The sequence below is a fragment of the Dendrobates tinctorius genome, unplaced genomic scaffold, assembly GCF_039654945.1.
Source record: "Dendrobates tinctorius isolate UK_male_01 unplaced genomic scaffold, ASM3965494v1 ptg000079l, whole genome shotgun sequence".
Taxonomy (NCBI): Eukaryota; Metazoa; Chordata; class Amphibia; order Anura; family Dendrobatidae; genus Dendrobates; species Dendrobates tinctorius.
The window spans coordinates 13,089,184-13,110,339 of record NW_027361747.1 but is presented as its reverse complement, the minus strand read 5'-3'; the positions used below and the strand labels follow the sequence as shown (position 1 = coordinate 13,110,339).

At 42.2% G+C, this 21,156-nt stretch overlaps 1 protein-coding gene across 5 annotated transcripts in view; it reads left to right on the top strand.

Moving 5' to 3' along the window:
- Positions 1-21,156, top strand: part of SCFD2 (sec1 family domain containing 2) — a 692,911-nt gene that overhangs the window by 280,472 nt on the left and 391,283 nt on the right. The window contains exon 6 of one of the 5 annotated variants that reach the window (XM_073583534.1): positions 2,446-2,856. The exons of 3 other annotated variants lie outside the window; for them this stretch is intronic. In XM_073583534.1, coding sequence (XP_073439635.1) covers positions 2,446-2,564 — 119 coding nt within the window. In that variant the 3' untranslated portion in view covers positions 2,565-2,856. Of the gene's footprint in view, positions 1-2,436; positions 2,857-21,156 lie in introns of those variants that run through there. One more of the 5 variants, XM_073583532.1, reaches the window with a different exon arrangement.

Here is a 21,156-nt window from a genome sequence, read left to right as displayed (position 1 = left end):
TCATTTTATTCATGTTCCCATGACCTATATCCCCATGTAGACGGTTTAGGAGGGGAGATCTGTTGTGAGTTCATTTTCTGGTTCACCAGTTGTGAGTTCTCTTCCATACTCCTTCTGGTGGTGACAGGAGGTAGTGAGGCTGATTTGATCGGTGGAGATCTGCCACCTGAGAATGAGGATGACGATTGGACCTCAGGAGTCTCAGATTGGATTTAAGACAGCCGACGCCCTATTCAGTTGCTGGTGATTCCTTCTTGCTTGTCAGCTCTTGGTTTTCAGCTCTGTTCCAGTCATCTAAAGCTAAGTTTTTCTGCTAATGTTCACACTTGATTTTGTTGGTCTATTCAGTTTTTTATGTGGTCAGCCAGCCCCCTGCTGGGGGCTGTGCTGAATTTCCACTCTTATTTATCAGTATTTTGCCAATTTGCTTTTTGTCCCTTACTAGTTTGGTCTCTTTTTGCTCTGTCTCAGAATATTTCAGAGTGCTGATATAGTGGGAGAAGTCTAGTGACTTCAGGGTTAATTTTGCTATCAGAAGTGTTGGACATTATTTTTGTAGGGTTTTTTGCAGGTTGCAGACATTGTCTTTCCTTTCCTTTCTAGTTAGTTTGGGCCCCATTGTTTGCACATCCTATTTTCCTGCCTGTGTTTGTGCTTTCATCTTGTTTCACCGTCAATACATGTGTGGGGGCTATCTATTCCTTTGGGGTCTGCTCTGGGGCAGTTAGTTTTCCCCTTTTCATGCTTCAGGCTTATTTAGTCCTCCGGCTGTGACGAAGCGTCTAGGAACATCGTAGGTACGCTCCACGGCTGCTGCTAGTTGTGTGGTAGGATCAGGGATCTGCAATCTGCATAGTTACCAACCTCTCTGGTTTTCTGTGACTTAGCTTGTTTTGCTTTTTTCTCCTCGGTGACCCATTCATAACAGAGATCCAAATGATGGAATCCCTTTAAGAACAACCACATGTGTGTTTCAGCTGATTTCCTGCTCATCTACTAAGTTCTGATAGAAGTTTTGCTGGGTCAAAACTGCTGTCAGACTCCCATAAAAAGCATGTGAATATCGACCACTGTTCATTGTCATTTGTATGTGCAGTGCATATGGTATTTAAAGATGGAAAAACACTATAACATCCACATGACTTTAGGCCAGTGATGAACAGCTGGTACACTTACTTGTCTGACTGCCTAAAGAATTGTGGTGATTTTGTCTGTGTTGCCGATGTGGTGGGTGACATGACACCATTACTTGACCTCCAGTCGTTATGACTCAGTAGGTACCCTCAGATAGGTGAGGAGTGGGGGCATTGTGCCTAGAATTTAATACAGTCTCAATTCCAAAAAGTTGGATGTGAAATGTAAAGAAAACAAGAATGCAATGATTTAGAAATTTCTTGTAGTCATATTTTATGCACATCAGAACATAGATTATATATTAAGTGAAAGTTAAACATTTTTCCATTTACTTTTCAAAATGACCCTGCCGACCCCCATTCACTGGTATTGCGCTGCGATGCTGCATTGACCCATAATGATTTTTTTGCCATGCTGCCCGTACTGTTCAGTGATAGCTGCTGTGTGTATTCAGCTATTGAAAAAAAAACATTCAGCCCCTTTCATATATGATTACTACTTTAGGTATTTCCTTTGCTTACTACAGGATGTTATACAAATTTTTTTATCATTTTTTTATGCCAGAAGCAAGAGTCCCAGTCACTACAGGAAGCACTTCATCACCAGTGTTTCCTTATTACTGAGCTGATGGGCGTCTAATCAAATATGGATTTCCTTCATTATACAACCACAGGTTAGGAGAGCCGCCATGCTCTTCAAAGAGACTTGTGCCTGGATAACTATCACATATAACATTGTTTTGTGTATATAACTAAGTCATACTCACCTGGGCGTAGTCCAGGCCGGGCCGTGGCTTTGTGATTACACAGTGATAGCAGTGGCAGCAGGATGTTTGTGCCTGTGATTGGCTGCAGTGGTCAGAAGACTTTGGAAGCACATTATCGGATGCTCTATGATGACGCGCTTCTCAATGTCACCTGATACTGTACCTACAGCCATATCCAGGCCACAGGGGTCCAGTGGCTGGAGGAACTGTGACATTATGTATTTTTGTCTCTACACAGACCAGAGAGCGACTTGCGCTGGATTCTTATCCCCTGGGCAGTTTTATTATGCCCAGACAATTCCATTAATATAGACATACTGCATATAAGATCATGCTGCTAGTGTAAAGGAGAGAGGTTCGTAGGATGCAGTGAGGTGCCTGACCCAGAGAAGGGTTAACAGGATTTACTGAACAGGAAATTAACTAGCAATACTCCACGCAGGGAGGCAAGGTTAGTACGGCAGCGACAGGAATGGCATACAAACACAATGCTCGAGAATAAGATATACAAAAACAAGGTAATTAATCTCTTGCAGTTCTTGCAGGGGAATGGCTGGAAAATCTCCTGGTGGTGTCGCAAATCACGGACAAAGTCTCTGGCTCTGCTACGGAGGAACGAGAAGCACTGTCTTCCGACGGTGCTGATGGATCCGGTCTTGCTTGACTTGAGTGCGCTGGAACGTGGAAACAGTCCGTTGTGAGGATTCCCCAGAAATGGAGCCGAACACAAGCCATGGGAACGCTCGCAGACCGTGGCAGCGGGCGGTTCTTTGGTGTAGTCTCTAGGCAGCTTATCTGTTACCACAAAGGCACTTCAAAACTGAATAGGTCCCTAAAAAGTTACCAGTAGTTTTGTAAATTTCCTTGAAAAGATGAAAAATTACTGCCACAATTTTAAACCCTCTGACTTCCTAACAAAATAAAAATAAAATATTTTAAAAATGGTGCTGATGTAACGCCGGCGTGAGGTAAATGTTATTTAATGACTATTTTACGTGGTATGACTGTTTGTTCTTGAGTTATTACCACATAAAGTGACACAGGTCACATTTTAAAAATTTGGCTCTGTCATGTACCAGGTGAAAATGATTTGTAACTAGTCATCAAAATATTATCTGAGCCTCATTGTTACCCAGCCACCAACACAGTATGGGCTTGGACCTCATGGTAGAGCCCGACGTATGAGTGCATTCTTGCTGCAACATGATCCCCATATAGTAATGATTAGGAATAATGCTGACTACTGACTATTGGGTTGCCACTTTATTAGATCCACGTTATAAAACCAAATTTTGCCAGATGATTTCCGCCCTAGAAAGGGACCCGTGAATGCTGCAGTATCTAAAGATGCTTTTACACAACCTTAAGACAGCTTTTCCCCAAGACAGCAGTGAAGCACACAGTTCGCATCGCAGCTCTAGACTTCCAACCTCCGGCATGTCAATTCGTCAATGCCAAAACTTTAGCAGCAGCAGTGGTGTAAGTGGAAGAAGCGATTTGTGTGAGTCCTTTGACACTTTTCTTTAGACCAGCTCATGCACCAGCACAATTGAGTCTAAGTCTTACATGTGGTGAACGAATGGAGAGGATGGTGCAGGAATATCTAGAACTGAATATAAATACCATCAGGGAGGGTTTGGACCCTTTCACATATTAGTCTTCCAAAATGGATGAGTGGCCTGAGCTTGCCTCACACCCCATGGAGATTTTATCGTGCCCGGCAGCCAGCGTTCTTTCAGGTCGTGTCTTCAGTGATGCTGGTGGTGTCGTGACAGATAACCGCAGCCGGCTGTCCCCTGAAAGTGTAGACCGCCTAACTTTCATCAAGTTGAACAAGTCATGGATCTCCAAGGACTTTTGCACCCCAATCGCAGACTCTACAGACTAGGTGATATTGCGTTTTTTAGTGTGGTGCATTAATGTCACGTAACTGGACTCTGTGATATTTTTAATGTGGCTTCCCTGCCTGCTGTGGCTGCTTCTGCTGATGTTAACACAAATTTGTGGAAATGTCAACAGTCATGGTTGGTCTACATCTACTGTGTTAGCTGTATGGAAGACATCTCAGTCCAATTATACTATTTCTATTCTCGTGACAGTTATTCCACTTCGGTGGTGTCAGGCCCTCATTTTGTAACATGTGAACACTCCTGGTTGGGTGTCCATATGGAGTATTGTGTGTAGTGGAAGACCTGTCAGTCCCTATTATACTATTTCTACCCTCGTGAAATTGATGCCACTTCTATAATGTAAGGCCCTCATTTATTTAAATATGAACCCTCCTGGTTGGGTGTCCATCTGCTTGATTGGGTTTACTGGAAGACCTATCTCTCCCTATTATACTTGTTTCTACTGTGGTGAAATTGATGCCACTTTGATGGTGTCTGCCAATAATTATTTGAAATGTGAACACTCCTGGTTGGGTCTCCTTCGTGCGTGTTGCCTGTAGCATTAGGCCTCCGAGACTTTCAGGTCTCCATCTCCTTGGACTCAACTACCCGTGTTGCTATCCTTAAATTTTCTGAGAATGGTAGTCTACAAAACTGATATTTGTGCCACCTGACTGTGGCTCAGCATGAAAGCAGGTAGAGGTGTTGCATGTGGTATCAGGACTCCCAGCTAAGGGGTCTTACACCGATTCCTCACCCACCTCCTCTTACTGTGACGTTCAATTGAAAGCTGTAAATACTGTCGCAGACCCGGATACCTCATGCTTGGCTGATTGCTGCAGTTCCATGCTAAAATTTGTACTGTGGGTGACTTGAGGCCACTTTCTTGGTGTCTGTCCCTCATTTGATGTGTTTTGGCAGCATTTGGGGCCGTTATAAGGTGTTGTGTATGCGTTTGTTTTTGCCTCCCTTTGACCTGAATGGTCGGTTATGTTCGGCAAATATTAATCAGTGAATATTGCAAATTCAACGATTATAATATGAACTGAATATTGAAATATTTGCTCATCTCTAGTTATGAGTCCCTATTATATGAAGTTTTACTACAAATGTTATTTTTTGGGAGCCTTAACTTAAAATCATTTATTAAGAATTCTTGTTGGATCCTTCGTAATTCAAAACCTTTCCCAGAGCAATATATGTGTTAGGATGAGGGTTTGCAGGCACAACAGAGGGTGTATTTAGGGCTACCTACATGAATTGTCCTTATTGTGCCTGTAGCTTATGGGGCTGGCCAAACCCCGCACAGCTGTGGTGTCTGCCTGGTTGTATGGACCCTGCACGTGGAACTCAGTCGCCTCTTTCTAGTCTGTCTATCTTTTTGGATCACCTTTTCACTTCCCACACATTAGCATCTCCTGTACCTCATCCATTAATTCACTCCTCAAGACAAGTTTTATTCCAATCTTATTAATTAGTAGGTTCCATAATGGATGTTCACAAAGCATCTGTTTCCTCAGGAAGACCCATCTCCCACATACAAATTACACATACAATGTCCAGCATTGATCCGCCCGAGTGAAAGGAACAAGCACAGCTGCAGCTCGGGCCACAACAGCCTTCTTGTTAGTGGAGATAACACTGCACTAATGTTATTCTGTCTACTCCGTGATCTGGAGGCGCTGCCCAGTGACAGAGACAAAACCCCCGCACTGCACTAATGGGCTTCAGAGGAGTGGAGTCATGTTCTTTATCATATCGGTGAGGACATGTGGGCCTCAAAAGTAATAGCGTCTGCACTTATAGGTTTTAAATGTTATCTTTTAATAGTTTCCTTTTAGCGCTTTTTGATCTTGTAGCAACATTTTTTTTCTCCAGTATGGTTTTATTTTGCTTTTTTTATATATACGCCATGTCTAAATGTGACTAGGGTGCCATGTTATATTATTTAAAATTAACCTGTAAGCTCTATTTAATTTATGTTATGCCTTGCAGGTAGCACAAAAATAGTTAAATGGTAGATCCTTCTCCCAAGAGTCAGCATTATGGCGCAGCGCTGGAAACGCCAGCCATGATGAGGGGGTGTATTGGAGTCAGAGGCGCTTGATTCGTTAGGAGAAGCACCCCTCTTAATCAGGAGCATCTTAGGAGTGGTGTGTTCCTCCCCACAAATCTTAAAAAACACAAAAAATAAGGGTAGAAAAAAATTATATACAGTGGGGTAAAAAAGTATTTAGTCAGTCAGCAATAGTGCAAGTTCCACCACTTAAAAAGATGAGAGGCGTCTGTAATTTACATCATAGGTAGACCTCAACTATGGGAGACAAACTGAGAAAAAAAAATCCAGAAAATCACATTGTCTGTTTTTTTTTCATTTTATTTGCATATTATGGTGGAAAATAAGTATTTGGTCAGAAACAAGCAATCAAGATTTCTGGCTCTCACAGACCTGTAACTTCTTCTTTAAGAGTCTCCTCTTTCCTCCACTCATTACCTGTAGTAATGGCACCTGTTTAAACTTGTTATCAGTATAAAAAGACACCTGTGCACACCCTCAAACAGTCTGACTCCAAACTCCACTATGGTGAAGACCAAAGAGCTGTCAAAGGACACCAGAAACAAAATTGTAGCCCTGCACCAGGCTGGGAAGACTGAATCTGCAATAGCCAACCAGCTTGGAGTGAAGAAATCAACTGTGGGAGCAATAATTAGAAAATGGAAGACATACAAGACCACTGATAATATCCCTCGATCTGGTGCTCCACGCAAAATCCCACCCCGTGGGGTCAGAATGATCACAAGAACGGTGAGCAAAAATCCCAGAACCACGCGGGGGGACCTAGTGAATGAACTGCAGAGAGCTGGGACCAATGTAACAAGGCCTACCATAAGTAACACACTACGCCACCATGGACTCAGATCCTGCAGTGCCAGACGTGTCCCACTGCTTAAGCCTGTACATGTCCGGGCCCGTCTGAAGTTTGCTAGAGAGCATTTGGATGATCCAGAGGAGTTTTGGGAGAATGTCCTATGGTCTGATGAAACCAAACTGGAACTGTTTGGTAGAAACACAACTTGTCGTGTTTGGAGGAAAAAGAATACTGAGTTGCATCCATCAAACACCATACCTACTGTAAAGCATGGTGGTGGAAACATCATGCTTTGGGGCTGTTTCTCTGCAAAGGGGCCAGGACGACTGATCCGGGTACATGAAAGAATGAATGGGGCCATGTATCGTGAGATTTTGAGTGCAAACCTCCTTCCATCAGCAAGGGCATTGACGTGGCTGGGTCTTTCAACATGACAATGATCCAAAGCACACCGCCAGGGCAACGAAGGAGTGGCTTCGTAAGAAGCATTTCAAGGTCCTGGAGTGGCCTAGCCAGTCTCCAGATCTCAACCCTATAGAAAACCTTTGGAGGGAGTTGAAAGTCCGTGTTGCCAAGCGAAAAGCCAAAAACATCACTGCTCTAAAGGAGATCTGCATGGAGGAATGGGCCAACATACCAACAACAGTGTGTGGCAACCTTGTGAAGACTTACAGGAAACGTTTGACCTCTGTCATTGCCAACAAAGGATATATCACAAAGTATTGAGATGAAATTTTGTTTCTGACCAAATACTTATTTTCCACCATAATATGCAAATAAAATGAAAAAAAAACAGACAATGTGATTTTCTGGATTTTTTTTTCTCAGTTTGTCTCCCATAGTTGAGGTCTACCTATGATGTAAATTACAGACGCCTCTCATCTTTTTAAGTGGTGGAACTTGCACTATTGCTGACTGACTAAATACTTTTTTGCCCCACTGTATATATATAAAACCCCAAATCTGTAGTAGCCCGCTCTATACAAATCCACAGTTCTCACCCAATTTGGGTGAAATTTGGCACGCCCCCCTCTCCACCCACAGGAGCCGAATACTGTGCACAATAAATCTCGCTAGTGTCCCCCCGTCATGAGATTGGGGCCGCTGAAGTTAGGCCCTATACATATAATAGAGAAATCATAGAATCATAGAATGGTAGAGTTGGAAGGGACCTCCTGGGCCATCTGGTCCAACCCCCTGCTCAAAGCAGGATTCGCTAAATCATCCCAGTCAGATGTCTGTCCAGCCTCTGTTTGAAGACTTCCATTGAAGGAGAACTCACCACTTCTCGTGGCAGCTTGTTCCACTCATTGATCACTCTAACTGTCAAAAAGTTTTTTCTAATATCTAATCTGTGTCTCCTCCCATTCAGTTTCATCCCATTGCTTCTAGTCTTTCCTTGTGAAGGTGAAAGTAAAAGTGCTGAGGGGAAAACAACAGTTGTGACTGACAGGGACAGATTATAGCAACGGCGCTAAAGAGTCGCTGCTAAAGGGGCAGCACCACCACACAGAACACCCAAACATTTCACAAACACCATACAAATATCACACAGACAGCACACATACACCAACCCACAAGCACAACACCACACAAATGTCACAACACACCACACAAGCACCAGACCACTCTAGACACACACAACACAAACACCACCCCACAAATACCACCCCACGCCATAAATGCCACATGCACACCACACACACACACACACACACACGCGCAAGGACCACACAAACCTTGCAAACACTCTCAGATGAATGCACCCTACACACATGGACGAACATTACTGAGCAGCAATATTGGTCAGGCGAAAAATGCCTCATAGTAAGATTGTCATTATTGCTTACCATACAAGGAGCTTTCATCAATGAAGCTGCTGAGGTAAAGTGAAATCTAAGCTCTGATTGGTTGCTATGGGCAACTAGACAAGTCTGCCTGTGAGGTGGTTTTCATTACTGAGATGTGAGCTCTTTCAGGTCATAGTAATACTGTGTGAGGGCTGCTCTGTATTTGCCATTCATCCTATTACATCTCTTATCAGTGTCAGGTGAATACTAAAGGGTCATAATACTAATTACTGGTTTTTAAAATGCTGCCCAAAAAGCGACCATCTATTGGGCAAGTTCATCCAAAAGCTAAGAAAGCAAAGAGCTGATACAAGTGAACAACGTGACTCGCGGCTTGAAAAGAAACGGATGAGACAGGCTAAATGTAAGGCAGCTGAGACATGAGAGCAATGGGAATGTCGTCTTCACAAGAATCAGATAAGGCAGGCTGAAACTTGCAAAGTAGTTGTTTGGGATGAATGTACCATGGCGCATAAGAAAGCGGTCGAGGCCCTTGAAAGATCTGCAGGGAACTGATCGTTTAATGGAGAGAATTGTTGTAATTTTTGTAAGTGATTTCTGCCAGACATTACCTGTTCTTAAGGGAGCAACACCAGTGGATGAGCTGAATGCCTGTCTAAAATCTTCTTATCTGTGGATACATGTTCAGAAGCAAACTCTTACTACTAATATGTGGGTTCATTCGATGGGAAATACAACTGAGGACAAATTTACACAACAGCTACTATGCCGTAGAAATAAGAGGTTCCCTACTGATTCCACTACTGGTCTCATTTCCTTTCCGGAAGATTTTTGTAAAATGAAATCTCCGGTAATGGAACTTATTGACCAAGTTTTCCCTGATATTTGTAACAATTTTTTAACAACCATCAGTGGCTTTGTGAACGTGCAATCCTAGTGCCTAAAAATGATAGTGTCAGCTCCATAAATCTAATAATTCAGGGAAGGCTGCTTGGTCTAGCGACCACATACATGTCTATTGATTGATTCAGTCACGGAGAGTAAACAAGCCGTAATGTATCCATTGGAGTTCCTGAATTCTTTGGAGCCTCCTGGAATGCCACCGAAAAAGCTCACTTTAAAAATAGGAGCCACAGTAATTTTGATTCGGAACCTTGACCCACCAAAAATGTGTTAACGGCACAAGATTGTGCTTTAAGAGTCTCATGCCCAATGTTATTGAAGCCTTTATTCTTATGGGAAACTCTAAGGGAGCAAATGTTTTCATTCCGAGTATTCCTTTGCTACCAAGCGACATGCCCTTCAATTTTAAGCAGCTGCTGTTCCCAATCCGACTTGCATTTGCTATGACTAGAATCATAGACTTGGAAGGGACCTCCTGGGCCATCTGGTCCAACCCCCTATGGGTATGACTATAAACCAAGCACAAGGTCAATCACTTAAAGTAGCCGGCATTAATTTGGAGAGCCCGTGTTTTTCACATGGACAGTTGTACGTTGCTTGCTGTAGAGTGGGTAACCCCAAAAATCCTTTCATATATGCACCTGAAAGTAAACCCAGAAACATTGTTTACCAGAAAGCACTACAATAGATAGTTGTTTAACTGTAAACCAATTTTACTCCTTTGTCCGTAAACTACTTATAGATTACACTGGAGGGAGGGGGAAGGTTTGCACTATGTTGTTAATTGGGTGTAAATGTTTTTGATAAAAAAAATAGTTAAAAAAATACAGTGGGGAAAAAAAGTATTTAGTCAGCCACCAATTGTGCAAGTTGTCCCACTTGACCTCTGTCATTGCCAGGATATATAACAAAATATTGAGATAAATTTTTAATGACCAAGTACTTATTTTCCACCATAATTTGCAAAATAAATCTTGCCAAGTCAGACAAGGTGATTTTCTGGACTTGTTTTCTCATTTTGACTTTCATAGTTGTGGTCTACCTATGATGCCAAAATAATAAAATTTTAAAGTGGGAAAAAAAATTACTGTAGTACTCTGAAAATGTCAATTTCAGGGTGACACTGAAAATTTTGCTTTAGCTACCATAACCAACAATTTAACATATTTTCCGTGAGCAGAGCCGCGGGTATTCTACTAGTCCAAAATAAACCCCCAAATAGTACGCAACAGGATTAAGACAGGCAAGTCCCCCTGGATAAACAGTGATCGATCAGTACATATCTAAAAATTAAACGCAGATCAATATAACTTGTATCAACAACTATTCAAATAATATGATAGGAGCAGATGACAATGAGACAATACAAGAAGGTTAGGGATGAAGAATAAAGCCAAAAGTGCTTTTGCAAATAAAGTGCAAAATGGAGGGTATTACTACCAGGTAGACATAGAGAAGGGATTGCCTGTTGGTGTAAATCCTTTGGCAGAGCTGGTCGAAGCTGGCATGAGAACGCCAAAAGTTGCAAAATGTTGAGATTTTTCAAAGTGCTTTACGCCAGATTTCTGCACTTTGATTAATCGGCGCCTATGTCTTAAATATAGGTCCACAGGGAAATGAAACTTATACTCTCTATTAAATCCGTACCCCGCTCTGTGTGGAGCAGCTTGATGGAGGGCTCAGGAACTAGACCTCAACCAATATGCAGGAAATTAAAGTACTTGCCAAATATGAAAAAACGCTGCAAGTTTAGTTACATTATAAAGAATTTGTGCCAAGTTTTCAAATTATTCCTTATTTATAGGACAGGGGATAATTTGCTGATTGCTCTGGGTACACCACCTGGATCTCTTAGGCCTCTTTCACACATCAGTTTTTTGCCATCAGTCACAATCCGTCGTTTTTTGAAAAAAACGGATCTAGCGCTGGATCCGGTTTTTCCCCATAGACTTGTATTAGTGACGGATTGTAACAGATGGCTGTATGTTACATCCGTCGTCCGAAGGATCCCTCGGAAAATCTTTGTCCGTCGGGCAGAGACGACGTACAAAGGAACATTTTTTGTGGACATCAAAAAGTCGGACAGCAACGTATCCAGCGCCATCCGTCGTTGGCTATAATGGAAGCCTATGGGCGCAAGATCCGTCACTGTCTGTCAAAAGACGGATTCCGGCGACTGATTCCGTTTTTTGAAATTGAGCATGCCCGGAAAAAGTTTAGTCCTTTAATTTAACCCGTACAGCTGCTTTTTCTATTCTGGCACATAAAAAATTCTCATTCTCTCTCTGGAATCCTATTCCTTTAAATTCCTACAGCTCCTGCTTTGACTGATCCATCAAAAAAATGGATTTGGTGCATCAGTTTTTTGACAATCTGCTCAGGATCCGTTTTTTCACACTTTGACGGATTGTGACTGAGGGGAAAAAAACTGATGTGTGAAAGAGGCCTTACTGACCACAAAATAGAGCTCTGCAAAGCCATCTGAATGTAGCAGAGGTCAAGTTTGGGCACCTTTTCTCCATTCTGTGTCTACAGAACTTCTAGAAATAGCAAATTACTGTACTTGGGTTTTTCCAGCAGTCCCATGGTCAAAGAATGGAGCGCAGGTGGAGCATGCACTTGTCTTCTCCAATCAAGAAAGGACACTGCAAAACCCTGTTCTCGTAATACTACCCTTGAGTTCGCGGAGGGTCCAGTGGTTGGCTACCCAGTGATCAGTAAGTGAATGTCATCTCTAGCAGCCCCATAGATACTGAATGGAGTGGAGGTGCACATGTTCGAAGTTTGCTTCATTTAGACAAGACTTTTTATAAGCCTTTGTTCTTTGGATTGGTGAGGGTCCCAGCTGTCAGACCACCAGCAATCTGTAAGTTGTCCTAGAGAAATAGTCACAATGGAATAAGCAACAGAATTTCAAATTGCAAATTGATCTAATTATGAGGGTCATGGGATGCATTAGAAGAGATCTGGGGACACAAGATGAAAACATAATTCTCCCTCTGTACAAATCATTCGTCAGACCACACTTGGAGTATTGTGTGCAATTTTGGACGCCGGTGCTCAAGAAAGACATTACTGAACTTGAAAGGGTTCAAAGGCGGGCTACGAAAATGATAAATGGAGTTGGTTCACTACAATACCCAGAAAGGTTATCAAAATTAGGTCTATTTACGCTAGAAAAGAGAAGACTTAGGGGAGACTTAATATATATGTACAAGTATATCAGAGGGCAATACAGAGATCTCTACAATGAACTGTTTGTACCAAGGACTGTGACAAGAACAAGGGGGCATTCTCTTCGTTTGGAGGAAAGACAATTTCTGCACCAGCATAGAAGAGGGTTCTTCACGGTAAGAGCAGTGAGGCTCTGGAATTCTCTTCCTGAGGAAGTGGTGATGGCTAACTCACTGAATGAATTTAAGAAAGGAATGAATCATAGAATCGTAGAGTTGGAAGGGACCTCCTGGGCCATCTGGTCCAACCCCCTGCTCAAAGCAGGATTCGCTAAATCATCCCAGTCAGATGTCTGTCCAGCCTCTGTTTGAAGACTTCCATTGAAGGAGAACTCACCACTAATCGTGGCAGCCTGTTCCACTCATTGATCACTCTAACTGTCAAAAAGTTTTTTCTAATATCTAATCTGTGTCTCCTCCCATTCAGTTTCATCCCATTGCTTCTAGTCTTTCCTTGTGCAAATGAGAATAAAGTTGATCCTTCTACAATGTGACAGCCCTTTAGATATTTGTAGACAGCTATTAAGTCTCCTCTCAGTCTTCTCTTTTGCAAACTAAACATTCCCAAATCCTGCAACCTTTCCTCATAAGACAGGGTTTGCAGACCGGTCACCATTCTGGTCGCTCTTTTCTGAACTTGCTCCAGTTTGTTGATGTCTTTTTTAAAATGTGGTGCCCAAAACTGGACACAATATTCCAGATGAGGTCTGACCAAAGAGGAGTAGAGGGAAATAATGACTTCACGTGATCGAGACTGTATCCTTCTGTTAATACATCCTAGAATTGCATTTGCCTTTTTTGCTGCTGCATCACACTGTTGACTCATATTCAGTCTGTGATCTATTAGTATACCCAAGTCTTTTTCACATGTGCTGTCACTTAGCCCTATTCCTCCCATTCTATATATGCTTTTTTCATTTTTATTGCCCAGATGTAGTACTTTGCATTTCTCCCTGTTAAAAACCATTCTGTTAGTTGCTGCCCACTTCTCCAGTTTATTTAAATCTTTTTGAATCCTCTCTCTCTCTTCTCTAGTATTAGCTATCCCTCCTAGCTTTGTGTCATCAGCAAATTTAATCAGTTTACCCTCAATTCCTTCATCTAAATTGTTGATAAAGATGTTGAACAATACAGGGCCCAGGACAGAGCCCTGTGGTACCCCACTTGAGACATTCTTCCAACTGGATGTGCAGCCATTTACGACCACTCTTTGGGTCCGATCACTAAGCCAGTTATGAATCCACCTAACAGTTGCCTTGTCCATTCCATACTTAGTCATTTTTTCCATAAGGATTGTATGAGATACTTTGTCAAATGCTTTGCTGAAGTCAAGATATACTTGATGCTTTTCTTGTGAGTAACAGTATAGAAGGTTACGAATAACAGAATATTATAGGTAGATGGTTGACCCAGCTAGGGGAAGGAACTTTTTTCCCTATGGAGAAAATTGGCTTCTACTCTGTGGGTTTTTTGCCTTCCCCAGGATCAACAATGCAGAACAGCTGCACTAAAAATAGGCTGAACTAGATGGACATAAGGTCTTCCTTCAGCCTTCAAAACTATGTTACTATGTTACTGTACTATGTAATAATTTGGGTAAAAGTGTGAAGCCATTGTGAGAAATTAAGTCATGTTTCTCTTTTCTCTCCAATTCAATACTGTTAGCAAAATACATATATACTACTAAAAACAAGTAGATTTTATTGTCACTCGTGTAGAGGTTTAGTCAGCCCTGACATCCTTTCTTGAATTGATTTACTTTTCTGAATGATAGTAATAGTGGCCACTGCAGAGAATGGCTAGTCTAAATCTGGCCGACAGCTATCTCTCCTGCCATATACTCCTGCGTTCTCTGTGACACAGCGGCTGTTCACATTCAACATGACAGATCCATCTCACCCCCCATATTATAATTTAACATTACACCTAATATGTGTGGGGGCCTTAGTGCTTACCATGCCCTTATATCATTACACCTAATAAGTGTGGGGGCCTCAGTGCTTACCATTCCCATTCCCTTATATCATTACACCTAATAAGTGTGGGGGCCTCAGTGCTTACCATTTCATTATATCATTACACCTAATATGTGTTGGGGCCTTAGTGCTTACCATTCCCTTATATCATTACACCTAATAAGTGTGGGGGCCTCAGTGCTTACCATTCCTTTATATCATTACACCTAATATGTGTGGGGGCCTCAGTGCTTACCATTCCCTTGTATCATTAACCTAATATGTGTGGGGGCCTCAGTGCTTACCATTCGCTCATATCATTAACCTAATATGTGTGGGAGCCTCAGTGCTTACCATTTCCTTATATCATTACACCTAATATGTGTGGGGGCCTCAGTGCTTACCATTCGCTCGTATCATTACACCTAATATGTGTGGGGGCCTCAGTGCTTACCATTCCATTATATCATTACATCTAATATGTGTTGGGGCCTCAGTGCTTACCATTCACTCATATCATTACACCTAATATGTGTGGGGGCCTCAGTGCTCACCATTACATTATATCATTACACCTAATATGTGTGGGAGCCTCAGTGCTTACCATTCGCTCATATCATTAACCTAATATGTGTGGGGGCCTCAGTGCTTACCATTCCCTTATATCATTACACCTAATGTGTGTGGGGGCCTCAGTGCTTACCGTTCCCTTATATCATTACACCTAATATGTGTGGGGGCCTCAGTGCTTACCGTTCCCTTATATCATTATACCTAATATGTGTGGGGGCCTCAGTGCTTACCATTCTATTATATCATTACACCTAATATGTGTTGGGGCCTCAGTGCTTACCATTCACTCATATTATTACACCTAATATGTGTGGGGGCCTCAGTGCTTACCATTCCATTATATCATTACACCTAATATGTGTGGGAGCCTCAGTGCTTACCATTCGCTCATATCATTAACCTAATATGTGTGGGGGCCTCAGTGCTTACCGTTCCCTTATATCATTACACCTAATATGTGTGGGGGCCTCAGTGCTTACCATTTCCTTATATCATTACACCTAATATGTGTTGGGGCCTCAGTGCTTACCATTCTCTCATATCATTACACCTAATATGTGTGGGGGCCTCAGTGCTTAGCATTCCATTATATCATTACACCTAATATGTGTGGGAGCCTCAGTGCTTACCATTCCCTTATATCATTACACCTAATATGTGTGGGGGCCTCAGTGTATACCATTCCATTATATCATTACACCTAATATGTGTGGGGCCTCAGTGCTTACCATTCACTCATATCATTACACCTAATATGTGTGGGGGCCTCAGTGCTTACCATTCGCTCGTATCATTACACCTAATATGTGTGGGGGCCTCAGTGCTTACCATTCCATTTTATCATTACACCTAATATGTGTGGGGGCCTCAGTGCTTACCATTCCATTATATCATTACACCTAATATGTGTGGGGGTCTCAGTGCTTACCATTCACTCATATCATTACACCTAATATGTGTGGGGGCCTCAGTGCTTACCATTCGCTCGTATCATTACACCTAATATGTGTTGGGGCCTCAGTGCTTACCATTCACTCATATCATTACACCTAATATGTGTGGGGGCCTCAGTGCTTACCATTCCATTATATCATTACACCTAATATGTGTTGGGGCCTCAGTGCTTACCATTCTCTCATATCATTACACCTAATATGTGTGGGGGCCTCAGTGCTTAGCATTCCATTATATCATTACACCTAATATGTGTGGGAGCCTCAGTGCTTACCATTCCCTTATATCATTACACCTAATATGTGTGGGGGCCTCAGTGTATACCATTCCATTATATCACATTATATCATTACACCTAATATGTGTGGGGCCTCAGTGCTTACCATTCACTCATATCATTACACCTAATATGTGTGGGGGCCTCAGTGCTTACCATTCGCTCGTATCATTACACCTAATATGTGTGGGGGCCTCAGTGCTTACCATTCCATTTTATCATTACACCTAATATGTGTGGGGGCCTCAGTGCTTACCATTCCATTATATCATTACACCTAATATGTGTGGGGGTCTCAGTGCTTACCATTCACTCATATCATTACACCTAATATGTGTGGGGGCCTCAGTGCTTACCATTCGCTCGTATCATTACACCTAATATGTGTTGGGGCCTCAGTGCTTACCATTCACTCATATCATTACACCTAATATGTGTGGGGGCCTCAGTGCTTACCATTCCATTATATCATTACACCTAATATGTGTTGGGGCCTCAGTGCTTACCATTCACTCATATCATTACACCTAATATGTGTGGGGGCCTCAGTGCTTACCATTCCATTATATCATTACACCAAATATGTGTTGGGGCCTCAGTGCTTACCATTCACTCATATCATTACACCTAATATGTGTAGGGGCCTCAGTGCTTACCATTCCATTATATCATTACACCTAATATGTGTGGGGGCCCCAGTGCTTACCATTCCATTATATCATTACACCTAATATGTGTGGGGGCCTCAGTGCTTACCATTCCATTATATCATTACACCTAATATGTGTGGGAGCCTCAGTGCTTACCATTCGCTCATATCATTAACCTAATATGTGTGGGTGCCTCAGTGCTTACCATTCCCTTATATCATTACATCTAATATGTGTGGGGGCCTCAGTGCTTACCATTCCCTTATATCATTACACCTAATATGTGTGGGGGCCTCAGTGCTTACCATTCCATTATATCATTACACCTAATATGTGTGGGGGCCTCAGTGCTTACCATTCCATTATATCATTACACCTAATATGTGTGGGGGCCTCAGTGCTTACCATTCGCTCATATCATTAACCTAATATGTGTGGGGGCCTCAGTGCTTACCATTCACTCATATCATTACACCTAATATGTGTGGGGGCCTCAGTGCTTACCATTCCCTTATATCATTACACCTAATATGTGTGGGGGCCTCAGTGCTTACCATTCTTACAACTTGTGTAACTAAAATCATTTGTGCGTCACAATGCATCATGGTCATTTGCAACTTGTGACCTATGCCAAAATATCCACTGGTTTGGATTTATTTGCAATGGTCATGTTGCTTTGTTTGTTGGTTGCAATGCAGCCTTTATTGAGAATCGTAAGAGGCAACCAATTTTCATGTTTAGCTTGAGCCTAAGGGCTGCTTCAGAGGTTCCAGCACGGACCTCAATGCACGGACCTCAATGCACAGACGGGCCACAGGTGTCCCAACCTGAGCGTGACCGCTTCATCAATATCTCAGGCTTTGGCGCTGGGGTCGGGAAAGTCACGGTCAGTCCGTGCATTGTGGTCCGTGCCCACACCGATTTGCATGAACATCTGAAGCAGCCCAGCCTTTAGGCTGATGTTTATATTGAAAGATATATATGCTTTTTTATTTGCATGCATTCAAACCAAGGACTTATTTTTTTTCTTGTTTTTTAATAATTCATTTATTTTAATCTGTTAAATATGTCGGGCACATCTGCCGTTATTGCCACAAGAACGTCTTTGAATGATAGCCTTTGTTGTATATTTCTGTTGAGTGGATGATTATATAAATCATCTTTACTTCTATTCACCAAATAAATAGTGTTCGTGTGATTCTCAGTAGAGATGACAATGGATTATCTGTAGTTTTAAAATGAATGATCCCTGTAGATATTAAAGTGTGCGAAGTGTCGACAAGAGTCCAAACCGGCACTAGAAAATATCACAGCAGAATTCCCACCACTGACATCTGCCAGACACATGCAGCAATCAGTGCAACATCTCTGTTTAGTATCTAGAAAGTAAACGAATGGCCGATCAGTATGCAGACGTCCTATACACAGAATGACTTTAAGGGCTTAAAATGTGTGACCCAAAAATATGGGCAATGTTTTCCGTATCAGTTTGAGTTTATGTAACTTGCAGATTTCTTTTATTTTATTGTCATCTGCAATCATGTAGCCCCAAAACATCTCTAACAACAGGCAGCTCTATTAGTGTGGTTTCACATTAGGGTTTCCAGCAGCAGCGTCGGCCCCTGCCGCACCTCCTCCGGTAGCTCCGCCTAGAGGCGCATGATGCTGCATGCGACCTGCGTCCCCTATCTTTAGCACTGGGGATGCAGGCCGTGCGCAGGTATGCGTTTGGCGGCGCATGCATCCTTTTGACAGTACGCCGAGCGCACCAAATTGCAACAGGTTGCGTTTGGCGCTGGTCGGCGCACCGTCAAAAGGACACATGCGCCGCCAAACGCATACCTGCGCACGGCCTGCATCCCCAGTGCTAAAGATAGGGGACGCAGGTCGTATGCAGCGTCATGCGCCCCTAGGCAGAGCTACTGGAGGAGGCGCAGCAGGGGGCGGGGCTTAGTGGTGGCCGTGCACAGGCCGACGCTGCTGCTGGAAATGCTAATGTGAAACCATCCTTAGGGATGGGGCAGGGGCCTCCCTGCAGTGTCAAAGCATATGCAGAAGTGAAGCCTCCTAGAACCCGATACTAGCCCTGAAATATCGACACTCTGTGGGCAAGGTTTCATCTTTGTATTATCTGTGGTGTATAACTGCACCTTTTTAGTCAGTTTGTATTATCTATTATGTATAACTGCACCTTTTTAGACAGTTTTTTTTATTATTACTATTTTTAACTAAGTTATGATCTAGAGCAGAATGAAACCCGGCCGTGTAAAGCCATCCATGAGCTGCTGTTGACATCTATTATTTTATTATATTCTTTTATGTACACTACCATGTAAAAGTTTAGGGTCATTTAGAAATGTCCTTATTTTTGAAAGAAAACCACAGTATTTTTCCAATGAAGCTAACATTAAATGATTCAGAAATACACTCTATACATTAATGTGGTAAATGACTATTCTAGCTGCAAACGTCTGGTTTGTAATGCAATAGCTTCATAGGTGTATAGAGGCCCATTTCCAACAACCATCACTCCAGTGTTCTTATGGTACTTTGTGTTTTCTAACTGTGTAATAAGGCTAATGGATAGTTAGAATACCCTTGAAGCTATAAACCTGACCTTCCTTTGAGCTAGTTGAGAATCTGGAGCATTACATTTGTTGGTTCCATTAAACTCTCAAAATGGCCAGAAAAAAAAGAACTTTCATGTGAAACTCGACAGTCTATTCTTGTTCTTAGAAATGAAGGCTATTCCATGGGAGAAATTGCCAAGAAACTAAAGATTTCCTACAATGGTGTGTTCTACTCCCTTCAGAGGATAGCACAAACAGGCTCTAACTAGAGTAGAAAGAGAAGTGGGAGCCCCACTGCACAACTAAGCAACAAGACAAGTACATTAGTCTGTAGTTTCAGAAATCGACCCCTTTCAGGTCCTCAACTGGCAGCTTCTTTAATTAGTACATGCAAAACGCCAGTGCCAACGTCTACAGTGAAGAGTCGACTCCGGGATACCGGCCTTCAGGGCAGAGTGGCAAAGAAACAGCCATATCTGAGACTGGCTAATGAAAGGAAAAGATTAATGTGGGCAAAAGAACACAGACATTGGACAGAGGAAGATTGGAAAAAAGTGTCATGGACAGACGAATCCAAGTTTGAGGTGTTTGGATCACACAGAAGAACATTTGTGAGACGCAGAACAACTGAAAAGAAGCTGGAAGAGTGCCTGACGCCATCTGTCAAGCATGTGGAGGTAATGTGATGGTCTGGGGTTGCTTTGGTGCTAGTAAAGTGGGAGATTTGTACAAGGTAAAAGGGATTTTGAAAAAGGAAGGCTATCACTCCATTTTGTAACGCCATGCCATACCCTGTGTACAGCGCTTGATTGGAGCCAATTTCATCCTACAACAGGACAATGACCCAAAGCACACCTCCAAATTATGCAAGAACTATTTAGGGAAGAAGCAGGCAGCTGGTATTCTATCTGTAATGGAGTGGCCAGCGCAGTCACCAGATCTCAACCCCATTGAGCTGTTGTGGGAGCAGCTTGACCGTATGGTACACAAAAAGTGCCCATCAAGCCAAACCAACTTGTGGGAGGGGCTTCTGGAAGCATGGGGTGAATTTTCCCCAGATTACCTCAGCAAATTAGCTGCTAGAATTCCAAAGGTCTGCAATGCTGTAATTGCTGCAAAGGGAGCATTCTTTGACAAAAGCAAAGTTTGAAGGAGAAAAATATTATTTCAAATTAAAATCTTTTTTTTGAACCTTGTCAATGTCTGGACTAGATTTTAAATTAATTCGGCAACTCATTTGATTAATAAAAGTATGAGTTTTCATGGAAAACACAAAATTGTCTGGGTGACCCCAAACTTTTGAACGGTAGTGTAGATGACCTGTCACCAGAATTCACAATACAGTACTTACTGCATTCATTATATTATTAAGTAGATATCTTAGACCAGATGAAAATCAATCTCTTACTGTATAATTTTTTTTTTAAAGCATTTTAAAATACTCTCAAACTGGACTTACAAGTTTGTCATTTTTATTTCAGTCTTATTCATTTTTTTGGTGTAGATTTTCAAAGGAAATACACCAGTGCAATCTGGTCTACGGGATTTGTTTAATATATGCAGTTTGTATT